The sequence below is a fragment of the Lissotriton vulgaris genome, chromosome 7 (genome assembly GCF_964263255.1).
Source record: "Lissotriton vulgaris chromosome 7, aLisVul1.2, whole genome shotgun sequence".
NCBI lineage: Eukaryota > Metazoa > Chordata > Amphibia > Caudata > Salamandridae > Lissotriton > Lissotriton vulgaris.
The window spans coordinates 159047761-159070214 of record NC_141695.1 but is presented as its reverse complement, the minus strand read 5'-3'; the positions used below and the strand labels follow the sequence as shown (position 1 = coordinate 159070214).

Below are 22454 nucleotides of genomic sequence, written 5' to 3'. Positions count from 1 at the left end.
AGATTATGAGACAGATGAAGCAAGCAAATAGAAGTCTGTGGGCAGGCTGAAGCCCACAGATTAAACACAACATGTCTCATTGATACAGCACATGCGCTGTCTAGCCAAGACCTAAGACACAGTGGACAGCCACAGTGACCCCATCCACTTCAATGGCATCTCACACCGCAAAACAGTCTCACCCTTGTGGGCAAAGAGTATGATGGAGGATCGCACAGTGGACATCAATAGCCTTCAATGGAGTCTCACACCTCATGATAGTGTCTCTTTTGGTGGCATTGAGTCTAATGGAGTATCACACTGACTGTGGACATCAGTGGCCTTCAATGGAATCTCACACCGTATCACAGTCGCACTCTTGGTGGCATTGAGTCTAATGGAGGATCGCACTGTAGACATGAGTGGCGTTCAATGGTGTCTCGCACCAACTCTTGGCGAGCCTTCACGGGGGAATTAAGTCTAAAAGAGTTTGCACTGTGGACATTAATGGCCTTTAATGGAGTCTCATTCCTTGAACAGTTTCAGTGGTCCTATTGGCTTTAATGGAGTCTCTAGTATTGGCATGCCTCAATGGAGTCCTTGTGTGTTCTTCAAGGGAGAATCACATCTTGGCCAAAATCAATGTCCATTGACTTTAATGAAATCTCACCCTCTGGACACCTTGATTGGCACGGCAGACTTTCAATAAAGTCTCACTTCTGACAGAAGCGTAGGCCCTGTTGACTTTATTGTCTAAGACCTCGGCCAGTGTCAAGGTCTCCGCCTCAGCCCTCATACATCATTGCTAGCCCGGTCCATCATCTGAAATCTCCCAAACCGGAGAGTCTCAAAGACTATGATAACTTTAGTGAGGTCTCACGGTACGCACAGCATCGCCATCTCCTCTGAACCTATGGATCCACTTTTTATTCACTCTCAAAGACTGACTTGGGTTTAGGGAGCTCACTCCTGGAAATCACTCCTTTTTTCAGACCAATTACTTTTTTGGTCCCAGAGCATCAACCGCCCAACCCGCCGAAGCGATATAGGTGGACTCTTGATCTTTGATACAACAATCAAAGGAGTCCAAAGTGCAGCAGCCCTTAAAAAGAAGTCACCGATTTTGTGTGGCTTACTCAAGATTTTCAAAGAAGCAGTGCTCTCTCTGTTTGGTAGGTTACTGTATCACACAACGTTTTTTATTATTATTATTATAATTGAATTTATAAGGTGCAACAGCTACCCAAAAAGGGTTTCCTGGCCATAACTACAATGCAAAACTGTCTACTTTATATTAAAAGTGAGGGAACGAGGAGAAATTCAGCCACGGAATTTTGAACTAGTCTTGTGGGCAGTCTGGCACTGCCAGATGGGCCCGCTTATAAGGGCCAGTGAGAGGACCGTTCAGAAAAAAAAAAAAAGCCCACACTCCGGCCATGCAAGATTCTACTAATAGCCAAATAACATTAAAAAAAAACAAAAAAACACTAGCATGTGTGCTAAGAAGTCTTCCGCTGGCGTTGGGAGTACACCATATGGAGAAGCCAATAGGAATGTAGCGCTTTAGTACATGTTAGACAAACAATTCTAGGACTGCCACATCCCCACCAGCTTTTCCGCAGTTATCACCCGCTTGTTGGGGCATCTTTCTTTCACCATAACCCAACATGACGTTTCTTAGGTGAAGATATGGTTTAGTGGCTAAGGATCGATTCCAAACCTCTTGTCTCACCTAACTGCAAGGTAGGTGTGCAGGAATGTCCAGGAGTAAATTTCAGACCCTGAGACTAGGGCTTTAATGTTGGTAAACTGCACTGATGAATGTGAAGGGTCCAAAACACAAGTAGAGAAGTGTGGCTCACTGGTTAGAGCAGCAGAGTCTGAAGTAGAGATCAGGCCCGGGACCAGGGTTCAAGTCCCGAAGCGGCAGGGTCTTGGGATCAATGTCCGCAGACTCGATAATTCTCGCCTCGGTGCCTACTCTAATCATGGGTCCCACGCTGCAACGCTGGGCAATAGCTTGCTTAATCTCCACAACGGCCCCAACAACACTGGGATGCCTGGCTTCACCTTGGGGATGCCCAGGAGGGGCATCTCACAGGGAGAGCCAGGAAGGGTTCCACAGCGTTATACAGCGCCGGGGCGCCCCGTTGGGGCAGCTGTGCACTTTACAAAATACACTACATTTACAACACTTGACTCCTTGGAGAGGGCCTTGAAAAGCGCAGTGTAGGCGTAGGGGATAGTAGGCTTGGGAGCATCCAAGAACCTCTGGCAGGTAGCCTCCTTTTTTGGAAAGGTGTTTCTGACCTTGTGAAAGGCAGCCAGAAGTGTTCTTAGAGATCAGAAAGGAGAGGAATCATGTGGTGTATTTCACAGGTTTATACAGGAAATGGTCTTCTTCCTAGCAATTCCTTGCAAGTTGGAGTACGCCTGGAAATATACATCTGAAATCTATTTCAAGGACTACAGTGGTCAATTTGTAAAAGAATGAATGCCGGTGCCCAAAAATCTGCCCAGAAGCCCACCGTCGGGGATACTGAATGTCGGCAAACTGAATACCAAGGCTGTGTTGTCTTGAATCCAAGTCCCGCCTCTTTAATCCACTCTCAGCCCCTCTATCCCACTCGTTCTTGCAGGTTTCTGTTTTCTCCCTTTGTAACAAATTTTGTGTCTTTCTCTTCCTCAGTCTTTCCACTTTGTGTGTTTTACTTTCTCCTGCTTTCAGCAAATGTCTGATGCAGAAAAATAAGTGCTGGTGGGCCCCTCCAGCAGCCACCAGCTCAAATTAAGCACTGTGGACTACTGCTGTATTTTTGTTTCTACAAACATGCGAACATTTCCTGTGCCGCAAGCCCAAAGTGGCAGCTGATTTTTTAATTCTGACTGCATCAGTTGTAGAAACAGTGGGATCTGGAAGAAAGTGCAACTCTCGAAACTAACAGCTATTGCTTAAAAAAAAGAAAAAGAAAATTTACTTATATGTTATATCAAAGGCAATAGAGCAACTTATGTATGAAAAAAAAATAAACAATGGTATGACAAACCTTGACAAGGGGGGGGGGGGGGGGGTCCGACTCTGTTCGGGCGAAGGTGGATCATGGGCAGACTGGGGCAACCATGGTACTTGAGTACGTCATACTAAGGTTCTGCAAACTGGGCCAAGAACAAGCCTTTCCGCACTGGACTCTCATGGTAGCTATGCGAGGAGTGCAAGGCTTCTCAGTCACCGTGGACAGCGGATACGGCCTAGTCTTGCAACGTACAGTGTTTTAATGTCAGTTCATGGTCAAGACTCATGCACAGAGAATGGTGGGACCCACCTCAAGATATGGTTCTCTTCAGGTTTCGCTTGCCGGCATCGTCCGCTTCATCTGGGTGATACACTCACAGGGGAACATACAGGGCTTCTCTTCCTTGACAGACTACTCTTGTAAAGTCAGGGCAAAAATGGGATGGTTTGAACGCCATTTTTAGAGACATTTTCTAGGCATCAGCTGTACATCCATTCTCCCAAACATCATATCTGATTTCATGTGGTTCTTTTTCAAGTGTCTTTCTCAGCCTGCTCTCCAGAGACAATCTTTGTGTGAAGCGATGGTTCTCATAGGAGGTAGCATTGGGGCGGTCTCAAAGAAGAAGGACCCTACGCATGAGCACAATTTAGTGTTAGATTTCTGCACCTAGCAGTCATCAGCTTTTCTATAGCAGTAACTGAGGAAATTCAAAAGGGAGACCAGCCTAAAAACGTCATCATCTTGAATAACAAACCCAAGCTTTGGTTCATGCATACTATGCCCCTGGAACCAAGCTGTACCCGACTGCTGAGCCCTAAAAAGAGAAAAACAGGTCTGGGTGAAGTGTTCCAGTTCAGGAGGCCCTTGGCTTGGGGGGTTTGGGCTGGACTGTTTCTATTAGAGCAGGGTCAAGACTGATTTGCATATGTTTGGGTTCAAACTGAGGTGGCATGGAGTGCAAAATAATGATTGCCTGGGATGTGGCCCGAGTGATTACCAGCAGCTGAGATTAACTCAAGCATTTCATCCATCAATTTTTTGCATACTATAGTTGCTTAAACTTTTACTTTTGAAATCTTTATTTCGACCGTTTGGTCATAAAAGATACATGAACAATAAAATCACATACATTCCAACACATTCATATAAAACATCAGTACATACAATTAAAAGCCATAACCAGATAATGCAAGTGATTATTAAAAAGTAAGCAATTCTACAATCTACCCAGCAGTTTTTAAAAGACGACTGCGCGTGTGCCAAACATTCGTAAAGAATTTGGAAAGTGCAAAGACAATTGGGCCGGAAGCATCACTTTTCAAAATCCTGTACATCGGTCCATATTCCCTGCCACCCAAATTCTTGATCAAGGGCAGCAGCCAGTACTTTCTTGCTGCCTTGTATGCTGGGCAGAAAAAGATCACGTGCAAATCGTTCTCCTCTTTGTCAGCACAGAGGGGACAGAACTTGGTAGAAGGGAGTTTTGACCAGGTACTGCAAAAGGACCGTAGTGGGAGTGTGCTGTATCTCCACTGGAGGAATAACTTTCTAGAGAGTATGGGGTAAACAGGGTCCAGAGCTTTCTCAAATATATGAAGATCCTTGGTTTGCAAGAATATAGAGGAAAGGGACCCCTCCGTCTGGGTAGCTATAGCCCTTACCCTTTTGTGCTCGTGGTACAGCTTCGCCAGTGCTCTCCTGGGGATTCTTGGTGCTGTATCTGCTGGTTCAGTCCACAATTCAGGGAGCCCCATATCTGTGCAAACTGACTGGATGTTTTGGACCCAGGGGATACTGAGCGCCTTAGGATGTTTTAATAATTCGACCAGTTCCGCCCTGTAATCGGCGAGATTGTCGCTGCTCCATAGCCTGCGCCAGAAGGCAATGGGTCTTAGGCTTATCTCGTCGGCAAGTGGCCGTAGCCCTAAATCAAGCCTCAGGGGGAGAAGGGGAGTACTGGGGGGAAGTGCGGTAATTTGCCTTAAAAACCTGTTTTCTGTATTTGACAGGTTCCGGCATGGAATGTGCCCCCACAATTCAGCCCCATACAAAATAGCCCCCCTTGCCTGTGCCTTATAAATCTGAATTAGGGCCCCCAATGGGCGGTAGGCCGAACCAGTCATCATCCGGGAAATACCCCCGGTAGTTTGTACTAACTTAAGGTTAGCCCTCGTTTGATGGCTCTCCCAAGTCATATTTTCATTGAGTGTCACGCCAAGATATTCGAACGTGGCTACTCTTTCCAGTCGTACTACTCCCAATAGGGGGTTTGGGCGCTGTTTAGTGTTTGGGTTCAATACCATATATTTGGTTTTTGAGGCATTGATTTCCAACCCTCTATCCTGGCAGAAGGCCACAAAAGCATCAAGTATCTTTTGAATGCCCATGGGTGTTTTGGATACCAACAGTGTATCGTCCGCAAACATTATTGCGGGTACACTGTTGCCATTCAATTTGGGGGCATCTGTGTAGTCGGTGGCGTTTAGATGGGCGATTACCCCGTTAACAAAGAGGCAAAACAGGGTCGGCGCCAGCACACAACCCTGTCTCACCCCTCTGCCCACGGGGAATCTATCAGTCAGCTCCCCCGACCTCCCACACCTCACCTGGGCATAATTATTATGATGGAGCCTCTGCAGGATCGATAGGATATCTGGTGGGACGCCCATCCCTGCTAAGATGACCCATAGTTTACCCCTAGGCACAAGGTCGAAGGCGGCTTTTAGGTCCACGAAAATCGTGTACAGACTACCGCCTTCAAACCTTACTGTCCTCCAATAGATCAGATTTAGTCTGAAGACCTGGTCTACGGTTGATACCCCTTTCCTAAAGCCTGCCTGGTATGGACTGAGGGCGCCCACCTCCTCAATCCATTCCTGAAGCCTGTTCAGGAGGACCCTGCCGAACAGCTTCTGTGCTACATCTATCAGGCTAATTGGTCTGTAGTTGGCTGGGAGCAGGGGGGATCCTTTTTTGAATATCGGGACCACCTCGGCCCCCAGCCAAGTACTGGGGATTTCCATCCCACTAAGGACGCCATTAAAAAGGGCTGCGAGGTAGGGCGCCCAGACGGTGGTCTCCTGCTTGTACAGGTCTCCCGGAAGCCCGTCTAGCCCGGGCGCCTTCCCCGGAGCCAGGCCTGAAATGGCAGCTATTACCTCACTTAATGTTATTTGGTCCGCCTGCAAGCCCTGTCTCACTGGTTCAATTATCACAGGGATTTCTCCAGGCTCAGCACTATATAGCGACTCGAAGTGGGCCTGCCACACTCCCGGCGCTATGTTAGGCTCCACTGCCGAGTGAAGACTCTCTGATCCCCCATTCACCATTCTCCAGAACAGTCGTTGATCTTGTACTGCTAGGGCCTTTGTGAGCTCTTCCCACTGATTTTCCTCCCATTCTATTTTGGCTTGTGTGAGAAGCTTCTTGTAAGCTTGTCTACATTGCTTAAGACATTCCCCTCCTATGCCATCCTTAATGACTCCAAGGAGTTCTGCTTTGGCTCGTCTACAGGCTGTGTTATACCATTGTGTTTTGCCTAGGGGCCTCACTCTTGGCTTTTGTATTTTGCGTGTCAAATGGGGTGCCGCCACTTTTATGAGTTCTTTGTGGGCATCAGACAGTTTACCCCTTATATCTATTTGGTTTGCCACACTATCCAGGGCCCCAACAGTTTCCAGGATGGGAGTAATCTCTGCATAAAGCAGTGGGATTTTGTCCTTGTTTGTGACCATATGCTCCCACCTAATTCTTCTCCTGGTGTTGTCTAAAAGGAGTGGGGGATAGTTCCCTACCTCATGGGTCACTAAACCCTGCGGTGCTGGGTGGGCGAGGTCTAACTCGAGTGCATTGTGGTCACTGTCCATCCTGTCAATAACCCTAAAATCCTGAATTAATGGCCACCTCGTTAGTTGGACCAGAATATAGTCTAAGTGTGACTCCCTTCCCTGGCGATTATAAGTAATTTTGCCTGGTGTATCCGAGATGGTTCGCCCATTACACGCTCTGAGACCATACCTTAGCGTGAGGGCAGTAATTTGTAATGCTAGCGGGGTCCAAGCTTTAGGAGGAGTCACATCTGCCCCTGGTACTGCCCACCTATCCTCTTCTTCTGATAGGAATCCTTCCTGAAGGCCGGGAAGTGGCTCATAGTGGGAGTTAAAGTCTCCACCCACCACATAGTAAGAATCAGTCGACAGTTCAGATAAAAAGTTCGACAGTTCATTAAAAGTCGGTGATTCTTTTGCCTTTCCCGTTGGCCTAGAATAGATGTTGACCAGCAGGAGGCTAACTTTATTTGGCCATGTTAGTAAGACCACGAGGATATCGTCGGTGCAGCATGGGAGCCGTGTTGCCACACAGCCCAGGTGAACAGCAATCCATGTAGCGAGACCCCCTGAAGGTCGGCCTTTGCCTTCCCACCTGGCTGGAATGAAAAAGCATGCATACCCTGGATACTCATAGTCCTCTCTGGCCCAGGTTTCCTGGAACATACATATGTCACCAGTTTCTATGTACTTTCCCCAGGCAGGCTCTTCCAATTTATTTGTTAGACCCGCAATGTTCCAAGAGATTATCCTCAAATGTTCAATGGATGGGGGTGTCATAGCAAGGGGGATGGAGGGGGTAAGACCATATTCCACTTGCGTTATAGGGCCTGTAGCTGGGGCAGCAGAAGGAGCATGTGACTCCGTGGATCCCAGCTCCCCCTCGCCCTCAGGGATAGGAACCATAGTTGTTCGCTCTGCAGGAACTACTCCATCAGTGGTAGGGTTGAAGAATTCAATTTGGCCGTGTTCTGGGATGGATAGATCGTTCAGTGGGGCCGGAATTGCAACAGGGCACATCATCGGTGGGTCCGGAGGGCCACATAAGCCTGGTTCCCTTAGCGCAGACTTATGGGCAGTAAGTCAGTCGACCCCGTCCAGCCCGTTCAGACAGTTAAAGCGATTAAAATCGCAGAAAGGTGTGTCCGGTGGTTGGTAATATGGGCGTTGGGCAAAGCCTTTATGGTTGTGTCTATAGTCCACCCTTGTCCATTTGTCATATGTTTGAGCCTGGTGACTGGGAATTGGGGGAAAGAAAAAGGATACTGGGAGGGTTTGTATCGTGGAATCGAGGGATCGGTTCATTCCTTCACAGATGTGTCGAACCGTGCCTGGGTCTTTAAAGGTTACCAGGATGCAATCCCCCACTATGGTTTTCCTGGTCTTCCCTAGCCATGGAACCCTCCTCACCATAATGATTTCGTTATTAAAGTGAGGTGGCAGGGGTCGGTTCCAGTTTAACCATTTGATTACCTTTTTCTTGAGGGATTGATAATCCTCATGTTCTCCTGATCTTAGATGGGGTGCACCAGCTAGGACCACCGTTAATCTATTGGCCTCGGGTGGGAGATCTGGCCTCCGTGGTCTAGGGGTTGGGCAAGCTGGCGTGGGTGGAAGGTCATTTACCTGATCTTGATTTGTTCCAGTGGGCTCTGAATGTGAACTATGTGGGGCTAAAGCCACTGGATCAATAGGTCTGTTGCTTGCGTTATTGTGCCGTGCTTGGAGTTGGACAGACATGAGGGGTTGCAGAGGTGCAGCCGGTGGCGTGCTTTTTGGGGGGGCTTTGCTATCGTTAGCTGCGGTTTCTGTTTTAGAAGGTTCCCCACCCGAGGAATGAGTTTCCACTAACTTTGTCTGCTTACTTACTAGAGAGTTCAGAGTGGTAAGAGAAGTCTCTAGTAGAGTAAGCCTAATCTCAACTTTTTTTAGACTGTCAGTGATGGGCTGCAGTAGGGAGCGGAGTAAGAATTCAATGCTCCCCTTAGCAAAGAATGGATGATTAAGATTCGGTATATCAGCCTCTGGCTCTTTGGAAGTCACAATTATGCTAGTATTTGGGAGCTTAGATGGTGGAGCTGTCTCCGTGTTATTCTTTGATATGATAGTGTTAGTATTCCTCTTACCGAAATCCAAGTGCGATGTTTTGGATTTCCCCCGTCCCCCCGCTGATTTCCGAGCCCGTTTACTGGGTGGGGGCCTGTGTATCTCTGCCATGACATTTAATTTAGGCTTGTTCTTATTAGCCATTGGTACTGATTGGGTTTGAGTTACCAAGTCGACAGGGGTATGGGAGATCTCTAAGGGGGCTGACTCTGTGATTTGGTCAGGTGGTGTCCCTTGGGTCGAAGAAACTTCCCTTAATAGAGCAGGGAAATCCTCTATTGTTGAGGTGTCTAGGCTAGTGGATAGCGCACCTACCTCTTGGGTAGTGGGGTGGGGGATGATATCTAACAGAGGCCTGGTTTTCATAGATTCAATGGAGCGTCTACGCTCCGCCCTACGTCTCTCAAGTGAGCCTTCCGAGTCCGTTTCACCTTTGTTGGATTTAAAGTAATTGTCCAGTGTCCCGGAACAGGAGGCACCCTCCCTGGAGGGCGTTTCCCGTGGGGGGGGCGTAGGCATATCCTTGGTTGTGGCTCTGGAGGGGATCAAGAGGGGGGGCCCGGCCCGGCCTCCTTCGGCCCCTGACGGCCACAGACAGTCCCGCCCTTGTCCCGGGCTTCTCCCGGCGCCCTCCCGCGCGCTCCCGCGCCGCGGGAGTGTTAGTTCCTATATGTAGGTGTCCAAGTAGCTACCAGGAGGGCGGGGCCGGCAGGGAGAGCAGCCCAGCTGGAGAGGGGCTCGCGGGGACTCCTGGTCCTCGGAGTCCGCCGCTGTGCTCGCAGCCCTGCCGGTTGCTCCAAAGTATGCCCCTTGACAAGCAGCAAAGAAAAGGGCTGCAGCCGCGATGCGGGACCCGAGCAGCGGGTCCGGCGAGGGGTGGCGGCGTGCAGCAGAGACACTGGCTCCCTCGGTTCCTCCCTCGGGTGAGGTGTCCGTCGGTCAGGGTCGGCAACGAAATCCGCCGAGTCCAGGTGAGGCAGCTGCTTATGGTGATCAGGAGTGAGGGCGGGGCCGGCAGGGAGAGCAGCCCAGCTGGAGAGGGGCTCGCGGGGACTCCTGGTCCTCGGAGTCCGCCGCTGTGCTCGCAGCCCTGCCGGTTGCTCCAAAGTATGCCCCTTGACAAGCAGCAAAGAAAAGGGCTGCAGCCGCGATGCGGGACCCGCGCAGCGGGTCCGGCGAGGGGTGGCGGCGTGCAGCAGAGACACTGGCTCCCTCGGTTCCTCCCTCGGGTGAGGTGTCCGTCGGTCAGGGTCGGCAACGAAATCCCAACACAAGCACTCTTTTTCAATGAGACCCCATATCTTCATAATCAAATGTTGCAGTCGGGAGATTCAACATGTGGTCAGAGCCAATGCTGCTCTTTCATGCTTCTTAAGGATAGTTTTCTGTTATTCATATAAGATCACGCGACAGCTGCACTGTCAGGCATCAGGCCAGACCTCCTTTCGCCTCCCGAAAGAAAATCTTTAAGCATCCGATTACTTCTGCTTTGCTATCGACTCCGAAAGAACTTGAAAATCGAAGGCAAAGAACACCAATTGGAAAGCTGGTTCGCGCAGACTGGCACCGTAGGGGTGGAGTAAGGAAAGGCTGGCTGCACCGCCCCGTGAAGCCTGTCATTGGCTTAAACAGCATTTCCTGAGTCACAGTCCAATGCAGCAAAAAATAAATTCCATCATGTTTTAAATTCACTCTCATTAGATGTTTGTGCATGGGCATGACTTTCAGATCTACCCAATCTCTTGTAATACCCAACCAAAGATTACCACCAGTTGAAACTTCGAAAACCGTTGTCTCTCAGAGGGATAATTCAACACATGAATATCCTTGTGGTCATATTAAATCAAGGAATGCCCCGGAGTCCATCAATGTTTGATTGTGTAAGAAACAGACAACATCTTGTTCCATAGTCCATGACCCAATTGCTTCTTCCAAGCAGGTCTTGGGCCAAGTTTTTTCACATATGTCTGTTTCGAAATATGAGACCAAATACATACTGAAATATTTAACTGCAAATTCAGCAAAGGATTGAAATTAAAAGATCAAACTCATACCAGCAGAATAAAAAACAGAGACTACTTCAACTTGAGAAAAGTAAATTATCTATAACAAAGAAACACAAATCAAACAATGTCTTCTATATTTTAGAAAAGTTTAATTGTTCTTGTACATTTTGTTAAACATAGAAATGTTACTCATAGAGATTTGTTTAATTGTGACTTTCTCGTTAGGGTTTGTTTAAGGCTACTGACTTTGCATATTTAGTCTCTCAATAAAGCAATTCCTGGAAGAGAACATATTGAAGATGAAGTCGCAGGTCAGAAGGGACTATTCAATCTAAAAAGTTGAGTACCCTATCCATCTGCGCCCACCTCCTTCTGAGGGCCTTTCCACTCCTGGTTGCTTTAAGTGCTGATAAGGTACAGCATTTTAGTCAAAGTAGAAATATCCTGGGTCGGGCACCTCATATGGCTGGTCCATGTCCACCTCCTCCTCGCCAAAGGCGGTCTTGAGCACCCGCTGCGTGTCCCGGCAGAATTCATCCAGGGCACTGTTCAGAAGGGTGTATGCTGCCACAAAGGAGATGCCCCCAGAAACAATATGGCTCAGAATTGGCACTTGACTCCTCACCAGGCTTGCCACCATTTGTCCACTCTGGGCAGCGTCTTTCAGAACTGTCTGCACCTCGTGCTCTGAAAGGTCCTTCCCCAGCATAGACTTGATCTGGCACTTCAGGTTGCTGGGTTTAGCATTGGCTCTTTTGGACAGTGCTAGAAGGGATTCGTCGTCAAGACCGAAATGCTTCTGGTAGCCGCTCAGAGACTCTATCAACATAGGGATACTGCAGTCCACGGGGTGGTTAGGAAGGACGGAGATGATGCAGGTGCTCAGGGCCTTCTTCCAAACGTGTCTCTTCAGTGACTCCTTCTTCTTCTCAATGACCTCAGCAGTGATGTTCGGCAGGGACAGAAGTAGCACATGCCTCTTCTGTCCAGTAAGTTCATCAACAAGTGTACTGTGTAGCTTCTGAAAATCATATTTATGGAGTTCAAAGCTAGACAACAAGAACACCTTGGGGTCCTCCACACCTACCTTTTCCAAGCTCCTGATGCAGTCTTCACGCATCTCATTGAGGACTTGCGCCTCAGAGAAGTTGGCCTTCTTTCTTCTCTTGCATGCCTCCATATCCTGGTCTATCTTCGACCGTACAAAGTAGAAGTTTTTGTTCATTGCCTTGATGCTCCTTGCGAGGTCTGCATGGTTCTCACGAAAACGTCCAGAGGCAAGGACAATATAGAAGTCGTATTTTTCAAAGTTCACCTGCTGCAGGTACTCAGATGCCTGAAAGTTTGGGGTTCCAATGCCCGGCAGATCCCAGAGCTGAACGGTTGGTAGTTTTGGATGTGGGTAGCCCTCTGTCACCATGGTGGTCTCAGTGACACCAGTTTTAGCAGCCCCGGGCTCTTCATCGCCGACGTCGCGTATGGCATTGATGAAGGTGGATTTCCCTGCCCCAGATTCCCCAGTAATGGCGATGTCAAGTGTGGTGGTCTCCAGTGACCTCAGGAGGGACTGGATCTGGTTGGAGACTTCCGACACCACCTTGGATTGAATCATGGTACTCATTTCCTTCATGTCCAGCTCCCGAACCGCCATGGCACACATCCTGTCTGTAGAAAGGGAAAGAAGAGAGAGAATATGCTGTTAGTTCTTTCTATCATAAGCACACTACACCAGAGTTAAAATGACAACATTGAAAGTTGAATAAGTGGCATCAGACTCTTTTCCATCACCTACAGTCCGTGCCACATGAACAGTCGACAGAGACGCCTATGCGATGAGATGTATGTGCACCCTATTTTTCATGCATTGCCAAATGTTTGCTAAACTTTTCCATACAGCAATGTCGTACTCTGTAGTATAATACTGCCAGCCAACCTTTTACATACTGTACCCATGTCTGAATGTCACTGCATTTTGGCCTGCTTTGTCAACTCTTTGCCTTTGTTTAAAACTCAATAAAAGAGATTCAAACAAAACAAATCCGACTCCTATCCATGCTGCATCTTCATGGAGTTGACTCGCGGGAAGGAAGTGGCTTTCAGTGTCTGTGCATAGTCCAAGGTGGGTGCCTTCCTTGAAGACTCTACAGGTGAGTGTCTCTGAACACATTTAATGATCAGCCTGGCATCTCGTTCGATTCACCACCTGTGAGGAGAGGGAGTGGAGTTTAGTCTCAGTGCCCAAGGAAGCACTGATGTGCCCACGGATGATCACCCTGTTTTTAGCTCACAGTGTCTCCTGGTGCATCACCTCGAGTGCTAGAATGTTATATCATCGGAACTTCCCTGGATGGATGGTCTCTAGTGGATGCACTCATGAACATTCAAACCTTGGCTTCTTTCAAAAAGGGACTCTTCCGTCGGGATTGTGCGGAGAGTGAAGCATACATGAACTGTTGTAATAGCAACGCCAAACTGTAGTCTATTTGCACGCTCAATATTTTGTTTCTCGTTGAAAAAAAATAGCTTCAACAGATACAAGAGGCAATGTCGTATTTAGGTTTCACTTTGGAAACATTATTCCTAGAGATGACTATGGAAATGATGCCACTATGTCCATTCTACATTGTTCTTTGTCTTTCTGCTGAGACATCCCTTGTAGTGGTGTGGTGACCATCTCCTGCAATTCAGTCAGGGTCTTTCTACATCAGGTCTCCCTTAGAGCGAATGGGAAGTGTAGTTTCTAAAGAGCTTCCCAAACTTGTTAAAAACTATTTTTAGAACAACAAACATTTGTGACCCACCTAATTTTAATGGACATGCGCCGGGCGATTTTTATATGCAATGCAAGCAACGCGTGGTAGCGCACTGTCATTTACAGACAGCACATTTTCCATTGAAATGGCCATACATTTGCACAGACATACAGTTTTACTGATAAAACTATATTGTTCACAAACGATAATATGTCTAAATCGAGGTTCGGTGAATATTCACCATTTGTGAATCACCAAGTACAGTGTCTTGGTCTGTTTTGATCCAATTAAAGTCTTTGTTTCCATCACACTTCAGAATTACAAAAACGATGTGCTCATTTTTGCTGTACTAACTCTTGATATGTACAGTTCATCTACAGGTAGTTACATGTTGTTGTGTGTTACAAAAAACTGACATCCTACAGCCTTTCCTTTCATAGAGTAAAGAGAACTATTCAACAGGCGGTCACATAATTCACCTTACTTTTCTTTGTCTGTCTGAAAAGTGAGCGGAGTTTGTAAACACCAATCCCCATGTTAAAAACACATAAGCAGCAATTTGCCAGAAGACAGCTTGGTATTTGAAACTATTTTCAGGAAATCAATTAAAACTTGGCTTTAATCTGGAATAACCGGCTATACTTTCTGCGGCTAGTAGGTTATCCTGCAGGCCACCTGTCGGTGTAGCGCCGGGACACCTCCTAGGAGGTAGCTGTGCGCGCTTTACAAATCACAGTATTATTATTATTTTTTTTTTTACCTCTGACTTTGACTCGCAACAAATGTGACCAGATGAATATAGAATTTGAAAGACATTTTATTTATTGCTTGGACTTTCCTGAATCACCAAAGATTGGATCATGAAACACTGCTCCAATGTTTTGTTTCTGTTCAAAGGTCTCTTCTAGAGGAGTGGGGTAGTGCGGCCCTGGACAGCTTGTTTGACCGGCTCTCATCCAGAGTGAAGGACTGAGTACAGACATGGGTCTCAATTTCCAGATAGAGTCAAGTAGAGTTAAGGACCTCTTCCTAGAGTACAGTCCATAGCATCTTTCTAGACATGGTCTCATGTAGAGTGCATAGGGAGAGCAGAGCAGGGCCTCTTGGTAGATCAGATTACCTGCAGAGTGTGGGTATGTGTGGTGGGGTACCGTAGAGGGCCGCTTTCTAGATAAGGTCTCATGCAGGATGAGCGGGACGTACAATCTAGGGCCTCTTTCTAGATAAGGTCTCATGCAGTGTGTGTGGCGAGTACAGCCCAGGGCTTCTTTCTAGATAAGGTCTCAGGCAGAGTGAGTGGGACACACAGGTGTGGGTCTCTTTTTAGATAAGGTTTCATGCAGGGTGAGTGGGGAGTAAAGTCCAGGACCTCTTTCTAGATAAGAGGTCTTGCAGAGTGTGGGTGTGGAGGAACAGTCCAGGGCTGCTTTCTAGGTAAGATGCCCTGCAGAGTGTGGGTGTAGGGGGGTACAGTCCAGGGCCACTTTCTAGATAAGGTCTCATGCAAGGTGAGTGGGGCATTCAGATTTGGGTCCCTTTCTACACAATGTCTTTTCTAGAGGTGAAAGGAAGGTTCAGGGCATACACTCATGTATACGACTATAAGGTATGGATGAATTAAGAGATATTTGTAGAGTGCAACTGCTGCTCCAAAATTCCTGGGGCTCATGCAAGTCAAGTAGGACCAAAAATTACAGCTCACCAAACAGCAATGTTTTCAGCTGTGCCTTAAACAGGCTTTCGCTGGAGATGGCACCAAGGGAGGGTGGAAGAGCATTCCAAAATCCACGAGCCAGGATAGTAAAGGACCTGCTTTGCGGAATCTAGGGATGCACAATAGGTTGTGGCTGGAAGAGCGTAGGGCCCTAGCAGGAGAGTAGTGTGTAAGCTTGTCCAGGATGTAGCTAGGACCCCTATGGTGGAGTGCTCTGTGAGTGATCATTATCGTTTTTAATTTTATCTGAGAATTGATTGGAAGCCAGTGGAGTTCTTTGTGCTCTTTTCTAATAACTGACGTTTGGGGATATTCAAAATGAGCTAGCTGCGACATTTTGTACATGCAGCAAACGTGACATCGGATTCTGGGGGAAAATAGGTAAAGTATGTTTGCATAATCCAACCTAGAGGTAATTAGTGCATGCACTATGTCTTTGCGAGTGTCATGGGAAGAGATTGATGATGGATTTAGTCCCAGATCTCTGTACTGGGGAATATGTATGACATTGTTCTGCATTCTGTCCATCAATTGTTCTTCTTGCATTTGAAATTTGGCAGCACTGGCATTCAGCAGCGTCGGCGCACTGCTCTTTAGAAGAATCTTAAATCACAGCATTTTTTTCCCCTCAAATCAAGTACAACTCTGAGCCAGGCTTCTCCAAGCAAAGCCACTCCAACTGGTCCCAGGTTATGGTTGAAGCGCTCTATTCCTTGACATAACGTTGCACTCAGATCTTACCTCACCAGGACTTTGTTCAGAGAAGAAAAGTGTCTCATCTGATCTTACTGTCCATGGCCATTTAAATGTCAAAAAAGAACCTTTGCTTTGAGATGAGGCGCATCCTCTGCGTCTTGCCAATAAGCACACCGGCTCCTTCTGCCTTCTCTGTGGCACCATCGATCTTGGTTTGTGCATCTGCTCTGTATATTATTCGAACCAAACGCATCATCCAATGACCTCTGCATGAGCCTAGCTGCCAGCGATGCTGCTCACATCCATGCTTGAAAGTAACCCCTGGAACCAACAGCGTCCTGTGTACAGCTGCACGATGATGCTCTAAAAAGTCTTAAACTGCTGTAAAACCAACTGAGTTAGAAGTTCAATAACCAGAGTGAGTGAACAGGACCAGTAGAAACATCTCAGAGGGAGGACAGTCGCTGCATCTTGACTCATTGGCTTAAAGGAGTTTGCACTGATCTTCAGTGTTCCCAGGAACCCACCCTTGGGTCCTCCTGAGGCACTCAAGCACTGATCTTCAGTGACTCTAGGAACCCACCCATGGCACTAAAGCACTGATCTTCAGTGGATCCTCCTGAGGCACTCAAGCACTTTATGTCAATAAGATGGCCGCCGGAGAGGAGCTCGCTGAAGAAACTCCAGGCTGGGGATAAACTTATGTTTTAAATTCCCAACTAGCCTAGCCATCCTCCTCCATCTCCTATCATTTTTCTTCTTGCCAGATCCCGTACTGAGGGGGATGAGGGTCAGTCCAGAAATCGCATGACGACCTGTTGTGCACTTTCTGAAGAACCCGAGAGGACCTGAACTCAAGTGGATCGGGTTCAGCAAGGAGAGAGCGTTTCCTCCTCCCAGAGCATAGATCGATCCTGCTGCACAAGGACGCTGTGTTCTCCCACCTCCACACAGCCCCTAAAGCTGTCATGCTACTATTCCGGGAATTCGAGTGGCGGTTTAATTAAGAGTGCTGTGGCCGCATCGCAGGTAAGCTCTGCTGAGAAGTTCCCACCTGTCTGACCGCCCCCTCTAGCCCGTTCACAGCACTGAAGGACTCGTGCGCACGGGCGTCAGGTTGCGAGAAGACAAGAACGCCGAGCGGCTATGGTATGGTGGGGCTGAACAGTGATGCCGGGCTGCAGACAATAAGTGTTTATGACCGGAAGGTCTCATTCAGAGAGATGGTGCAGCAATGAGGAATCCTGGGCCTGCCTCCTGACCTCGACGAAATACGGTGAGAGGGGTGGCGGGGTAAAACGACAAACAGGGGGGGGGGGGGGGGGGAGCCGGAGTTGCAGCCACTACAAGTTTTTGGGGGCCAATTTTGTTTTGTCTTAGACAGGCACAAGATGCCTGACCTCTAAATGGCAGACACAGACAAGCACGAGAGACCTGACCCGGGCTACCCGGCTTCAAAATGGAGGCTTCACCGATCTCTCAACATGATCTTTAGGCAGTTCTAAGACGTGGGCACCCCAGAGAACAAACTTATTCTGGTGGCCTAAAAGCAGCAGCTAATGCGGAGTCCTTGTTCGTGTGGATCTTCAACCTAAAAGCCATACACGCTTGAGCGACAGTGAATCAATCTGAGGCGAAGGACAATTAGTGGATAAACAGACAGTACTATGATGGCTGGCAAACTGAAACTAGACAAAGAAGCTCCCTGAACCGAGTTCATTAATATTCAAACATCCCGACGATACCCTGCCACCCACCAACCTCTGTAATCCAGCAGAGCTACTAGAAAAAAGCCTAAATCGCTCTCTCATAAACGATCCATAGTTCTGAGTTGTAGCAAGAGGTCCCAAGATGATCAACTCCTCCCCCCCAGTGACTATTAAGCCCGGCCTGTAAGGACAGAGTCGGCACTGGAGCACCCCACACCATATCAGTCAGGACTACCGGGTACTGTCTTTCCAACGCTGGGCTGCTCTGCCTCACCTCCACAGTAGCCTCTGCTGCTTGCAGGCCACACCTCCTACCACCCTCTCTACATTATCCGACATGCGCTGACCTTTTATCTCTCTCCATGGAAATAGAGAATGGGGACAATCTTTGCACAAACATGATATCAACCATCTAACTGGCACTTCCCTCTTTATTTAGTCCAACCACTCACCGCTACAGGATGCTAAGGCGCAACTATCCTCTCCTCCCATCATATGGACCCAAACACTCAGTCTTTAACTATGCACCCGCCAAACCACACCCGAAACTCCAAACTTTAGCGTTAAAGACGCAACTCATGGTCCATAAAGTACCAAGAAAATCTGTCCAGCAATGATAAAAAGAACCTAAAGCACAGTACCTTAAAACAGCACCCGGAAACACGTATAGTAGACAACTACCTCACCGTGACTAAAGGCAAGATGAAAACTAACTTCATCTATTACACAAATCGCCAGACTAAGTGGAAAAACACCTTCTTTCTTCACTTTCAAGTCTCCAAATCAGTAAATATTCCCTATGGTGAAAATATCTCCACAACAGTCCCCCTTACCTTTAAAGGGAAACTCACAGTTTCCATCTTCAGAACAGGAAACATTCTCATACAGGCCATTGACCCGCACCTCACCAACTTTGATCGGCACCTCCCAACATTACTCTCCTCTCTAACTCATCAATACCATCAAACCCAATCCCGACTATAAACCTGGAACCGACCCAATCTGCCTCCCCGGACGACCCACACTACAACTCATGGACATCCACCATTACTAATTATAATCTCCCCACCCCTATCATCACACTCCGCCGCCAAACATCCTCTACAAGGGGCTTCAACCTATACCACCACGTCCAGCAAACGCACAGTTAATAAACCCTGCAAGGCTAATCCTGAGAGAGTCAGTTCGAACTCACATGACAGATTTTCCGTTACTGAACCCACTACAGGCATATCCCCCTCGACCGTAGAAGAACCGACTAACTTCGCAAACTATCCATACTTAACTCCACCACTGTCACTACTCCCCGTTACCAACCATCTCCATATCCAACTTCATCCAACTTCAGCAATATTCAGTGGAGAAGTGTGGCTCACTGGTTAGAGCAGGCAGACCCTGAAGCAGAGGTCAGACCCGGGACCAGGTTTCAATTCCCGACGCGGCAGGGTCTTGAGCTCAAATGTCCACAGACTTGATAATTCTCGCTTCGGTGCCTGACCTAATCATGGGTTCACACTCTGCAACTCTGGCCATTAAGCTTGCTTAATCTTCACAACGGCCCCCCGCGGCGGGATGCCTGGCTTTCACCTTGGGGATGCCCGTTAGGGGCTATCTCACGGGGAAAAGCCAGGACGGGTTCCCAAGGCAAGCGCCGAGATGCCTCCGGGTAGTCGAGCGCTATATAAGAACATACAAAAAAAAAAAAAAAAGAAATTCCCTCGGACAAGAACCTCCCTTCAACTGCACACTCTCCCCCACCCGACCCTACGCCACATGCCCAGTCAGCACCCACCTCTAATCACTCTACCAATCCCATGGACACCGACTTCCTCCTTACTATTGCTCACTCCCCTCCCTTCAACCAAAGACCCACAACACCTCCTCCTAACCTCTGGACGAGAAGCAACAACAACCAGACTCCGCATGTCCAATCTAGCCCTATCCCTAATCTCAAAGATGCCACTCAATCTTGCAAACAAGCACCCTCTCCTCCCGTAGACCCTGGTCCTATACTGCCCCAGACATAGGATACATGCTCTTTCAGCACTCTTACTCAGCTACTGACCCGAATGGAGCAGAAAATTGACTCCTTAGCGGCGGATATCCTACACCTACAGCAAGACCTTCCCAACAGGATTAAGCCACCTTGCTCACACACTCCAGGCAACTACACACCTTCCCCCCCTACAGCCTCTTCCATGGCCATCAACCCTATGAAGAATCAGGCACATCGGCCTAGCCGAGCTCTCCGCCCTATGTTGGAACGAGAAGCAGATGATATCAATGACTCTTACCTCGAAATTAGACAGATCTCAGCCCTGTTGGCAACCCCAGTTTTAGTGAGCACTAATAGAATACCGAGACCCGTCTTCTCGCCCAGACCCCCTTCTCAATACACTCCTAAACATACATTACACACCAACCCTGAGGCGCCCCGTCCTCTATTGTGCATACTCCTCAACTGTAGATCAGCAGTACAACACACCACAGATATTGCTGAAGTTATACTCGCGGAAGAAATAGACATCCCATTCCTCACAGAATCCTGGCTCAATGGCCATTCTACCCTCATCCTAGACGTTCTCACCCCTCCAGGCTACAACAGCATCAGACACGACGGACCAATCAAAACTGGTGGCAGACTAGCTATCAATCATAAAGAAGGAATACAGCTCACCAGATTAAAACCCACAGAATACCTGACACTTGAGTACCTCGTTATTGAACTTACAGTCAAAGGCCCCACGTCCATCTACCATCCTCCTGGTGATCGTGCCCTCTTTGCGGAAGAACTAACCGAGCTAATAACTCATTTCTCCCCAACAGACACAGATGACGTGTTCCTGGCTGACTTCAATATCCACTGGAACAACCCAGAAGACACTACAACCCAGAACCTCTCTAACCTGCTTGAAATTACCAATCTCAAACAACTCAACAATGAACCAACACACATCAAGGGAGCAACTCTGGATACGATCATCACCAAAAACGAGCTGGTCTCTTTGAGATTGATTTCTCCCATCGACTGGTCCGAACACCACCTCATATTGTTTAATATCGACTCTCATGTTATAAACCATCCTATAAGACCTGACAAACCTATGCAATGGACCAGGAACATCAAAGGAGTCCTAATAACCGAACTGGAATGCAGGATTCAGGACCATCTTTCTACCTCAGCCCTTCATTACGACGGCTAAAGACCTCACAGCCCACTTTAATTCCACAAGGACAGCAATATTAGATCAAGTAGCACCATTCAAAATCAAACATTTGAGATTCATCAAATCTAAATCTTGGTTCAATTTGGATCTCAACTACGGAAGAAGGCAACCCAGACAATAAGAAAGGACTTGCAGACTAAACCCTTCCACTCATAACCTAGCGCAACCTAGATCAACCCGGTTGGCATATAAAAAACAAATTTTTAGAGAAAAAGTTGCGTTCTTCCTCAGCAAACTAGACCAGATGAAGAACAGACCTAGAGAACTCTTCAACATTGTCAAAAGTCAAACAAACAGCATACTGCCACAAGAAATAAAAGCCACCATAGAACGATGCGAAGAAATCACCAGCTTCTTCACAGAAAATTGAGCAATCCTTCATCAAAATCCCAAATCCTCCCTCCATCACAACGTGCCCCACTTTAGCCACCCTTGACCAAACAGAGAGAAACCATACCATGGACAACCAGGCCCTCACAACTTGCCCCACTTTAGCCACCCCTTGACCATACAGACTGAAACCATACCTTGGTCAACCAGGCCCGCTTCCAACTGAAGAATGACGCCAATTGGTCGAACTTTGAACTAATGTCAAAAATCGAAGTCTTCACCATAATTGCAAGCTTAAAGCCTACTTCCCACACAATGTAAAAAAATTCAACCACATTATTACCCCTTTCTGGACAAAAATCATCAACTCCTCTCTCACTTCTGGTTATGTCCCCGACTCCCTTTCAGCTAGGACAAATCAAACCTATACTCAAGAAACCAGGGGCTGACCCTAACGAGCTCAACAACCTCAGACCGATCTCCAACCTTCTGTTCCTAGCTAAAACACTGGAGAAGTGCGTTCTCCAACAACTTAAACATATTAATGACCTCAACCTCCTCGCCACCTTTCATACGGGTTTCAGGAAAGGTTGTAGCACCGAAACAGCGATGCTCAATATTGCAGATGATTTCCACAGAGCCTTAGATGAAGGTAAAGCCTGCCTCCTCATCCTTATTGACTTATCACTGGCATTTGACACAATCAACCATCGAGCTTAACTTGAGACTCTAAAGAGGCGCTCTGGCATTAATGACACAGTACTAGAATGGTTGACTTCCTTCCTTCCTTCAGCACCGTTCGCAACAGATTAAAATCAACTCCTGCCTCTCTGTACCAACAAGAGTCAAACTTGGAGTTCCGCAAGGATCGATCCTCTCACCATCCCACTTCAATCTCTTCATGGAACCTCTTGCAATTATTCTGAAACAAGCAGGTGTTCAATGCCACCTATATGCAGACACACAAATATACTACAAAATCAAATCACCCAGTGATGTCCGACACCTCAATGTCACGCTAACCAAGATCCAAACTTGGTTTAACGCAAACCACTTAAAACTGAACCCGGACAAAATAGAATTAATACTG

At 47.6% G+C, this 22454-nt stretch overlaps 1 protein-coding gene across 2 annotated transcripts in view; it reads right to left on the bottom strand.

Annotated features, from left to right (window-relative positions):
• Positions 1-11067: 11067 nt before the first annotated feature.
• The window catches only part of LOC147701054 (interferon-inducible GTPase 5-like), a 114249-nt gene continuing 102862 nt past the window's right edge, over positions 11068-22454 (bottom strand). For both annotated transcript variants that reach the window (XM_086929849.1, XM_086929850.1), the window contains exon 2: positions 11068-12600. In XM_086929849.1, the coding sequence (XP_086785975.1) occupies positions 11360-12595 (1236 nt within the window). In that variant the 5' untranslated portion in view covers positions 12596-12600 and the 3' untranslated portion in view covers positions 11068-11359. The remainder of the gene's footprint in view (positions 12601-22454) is intronic.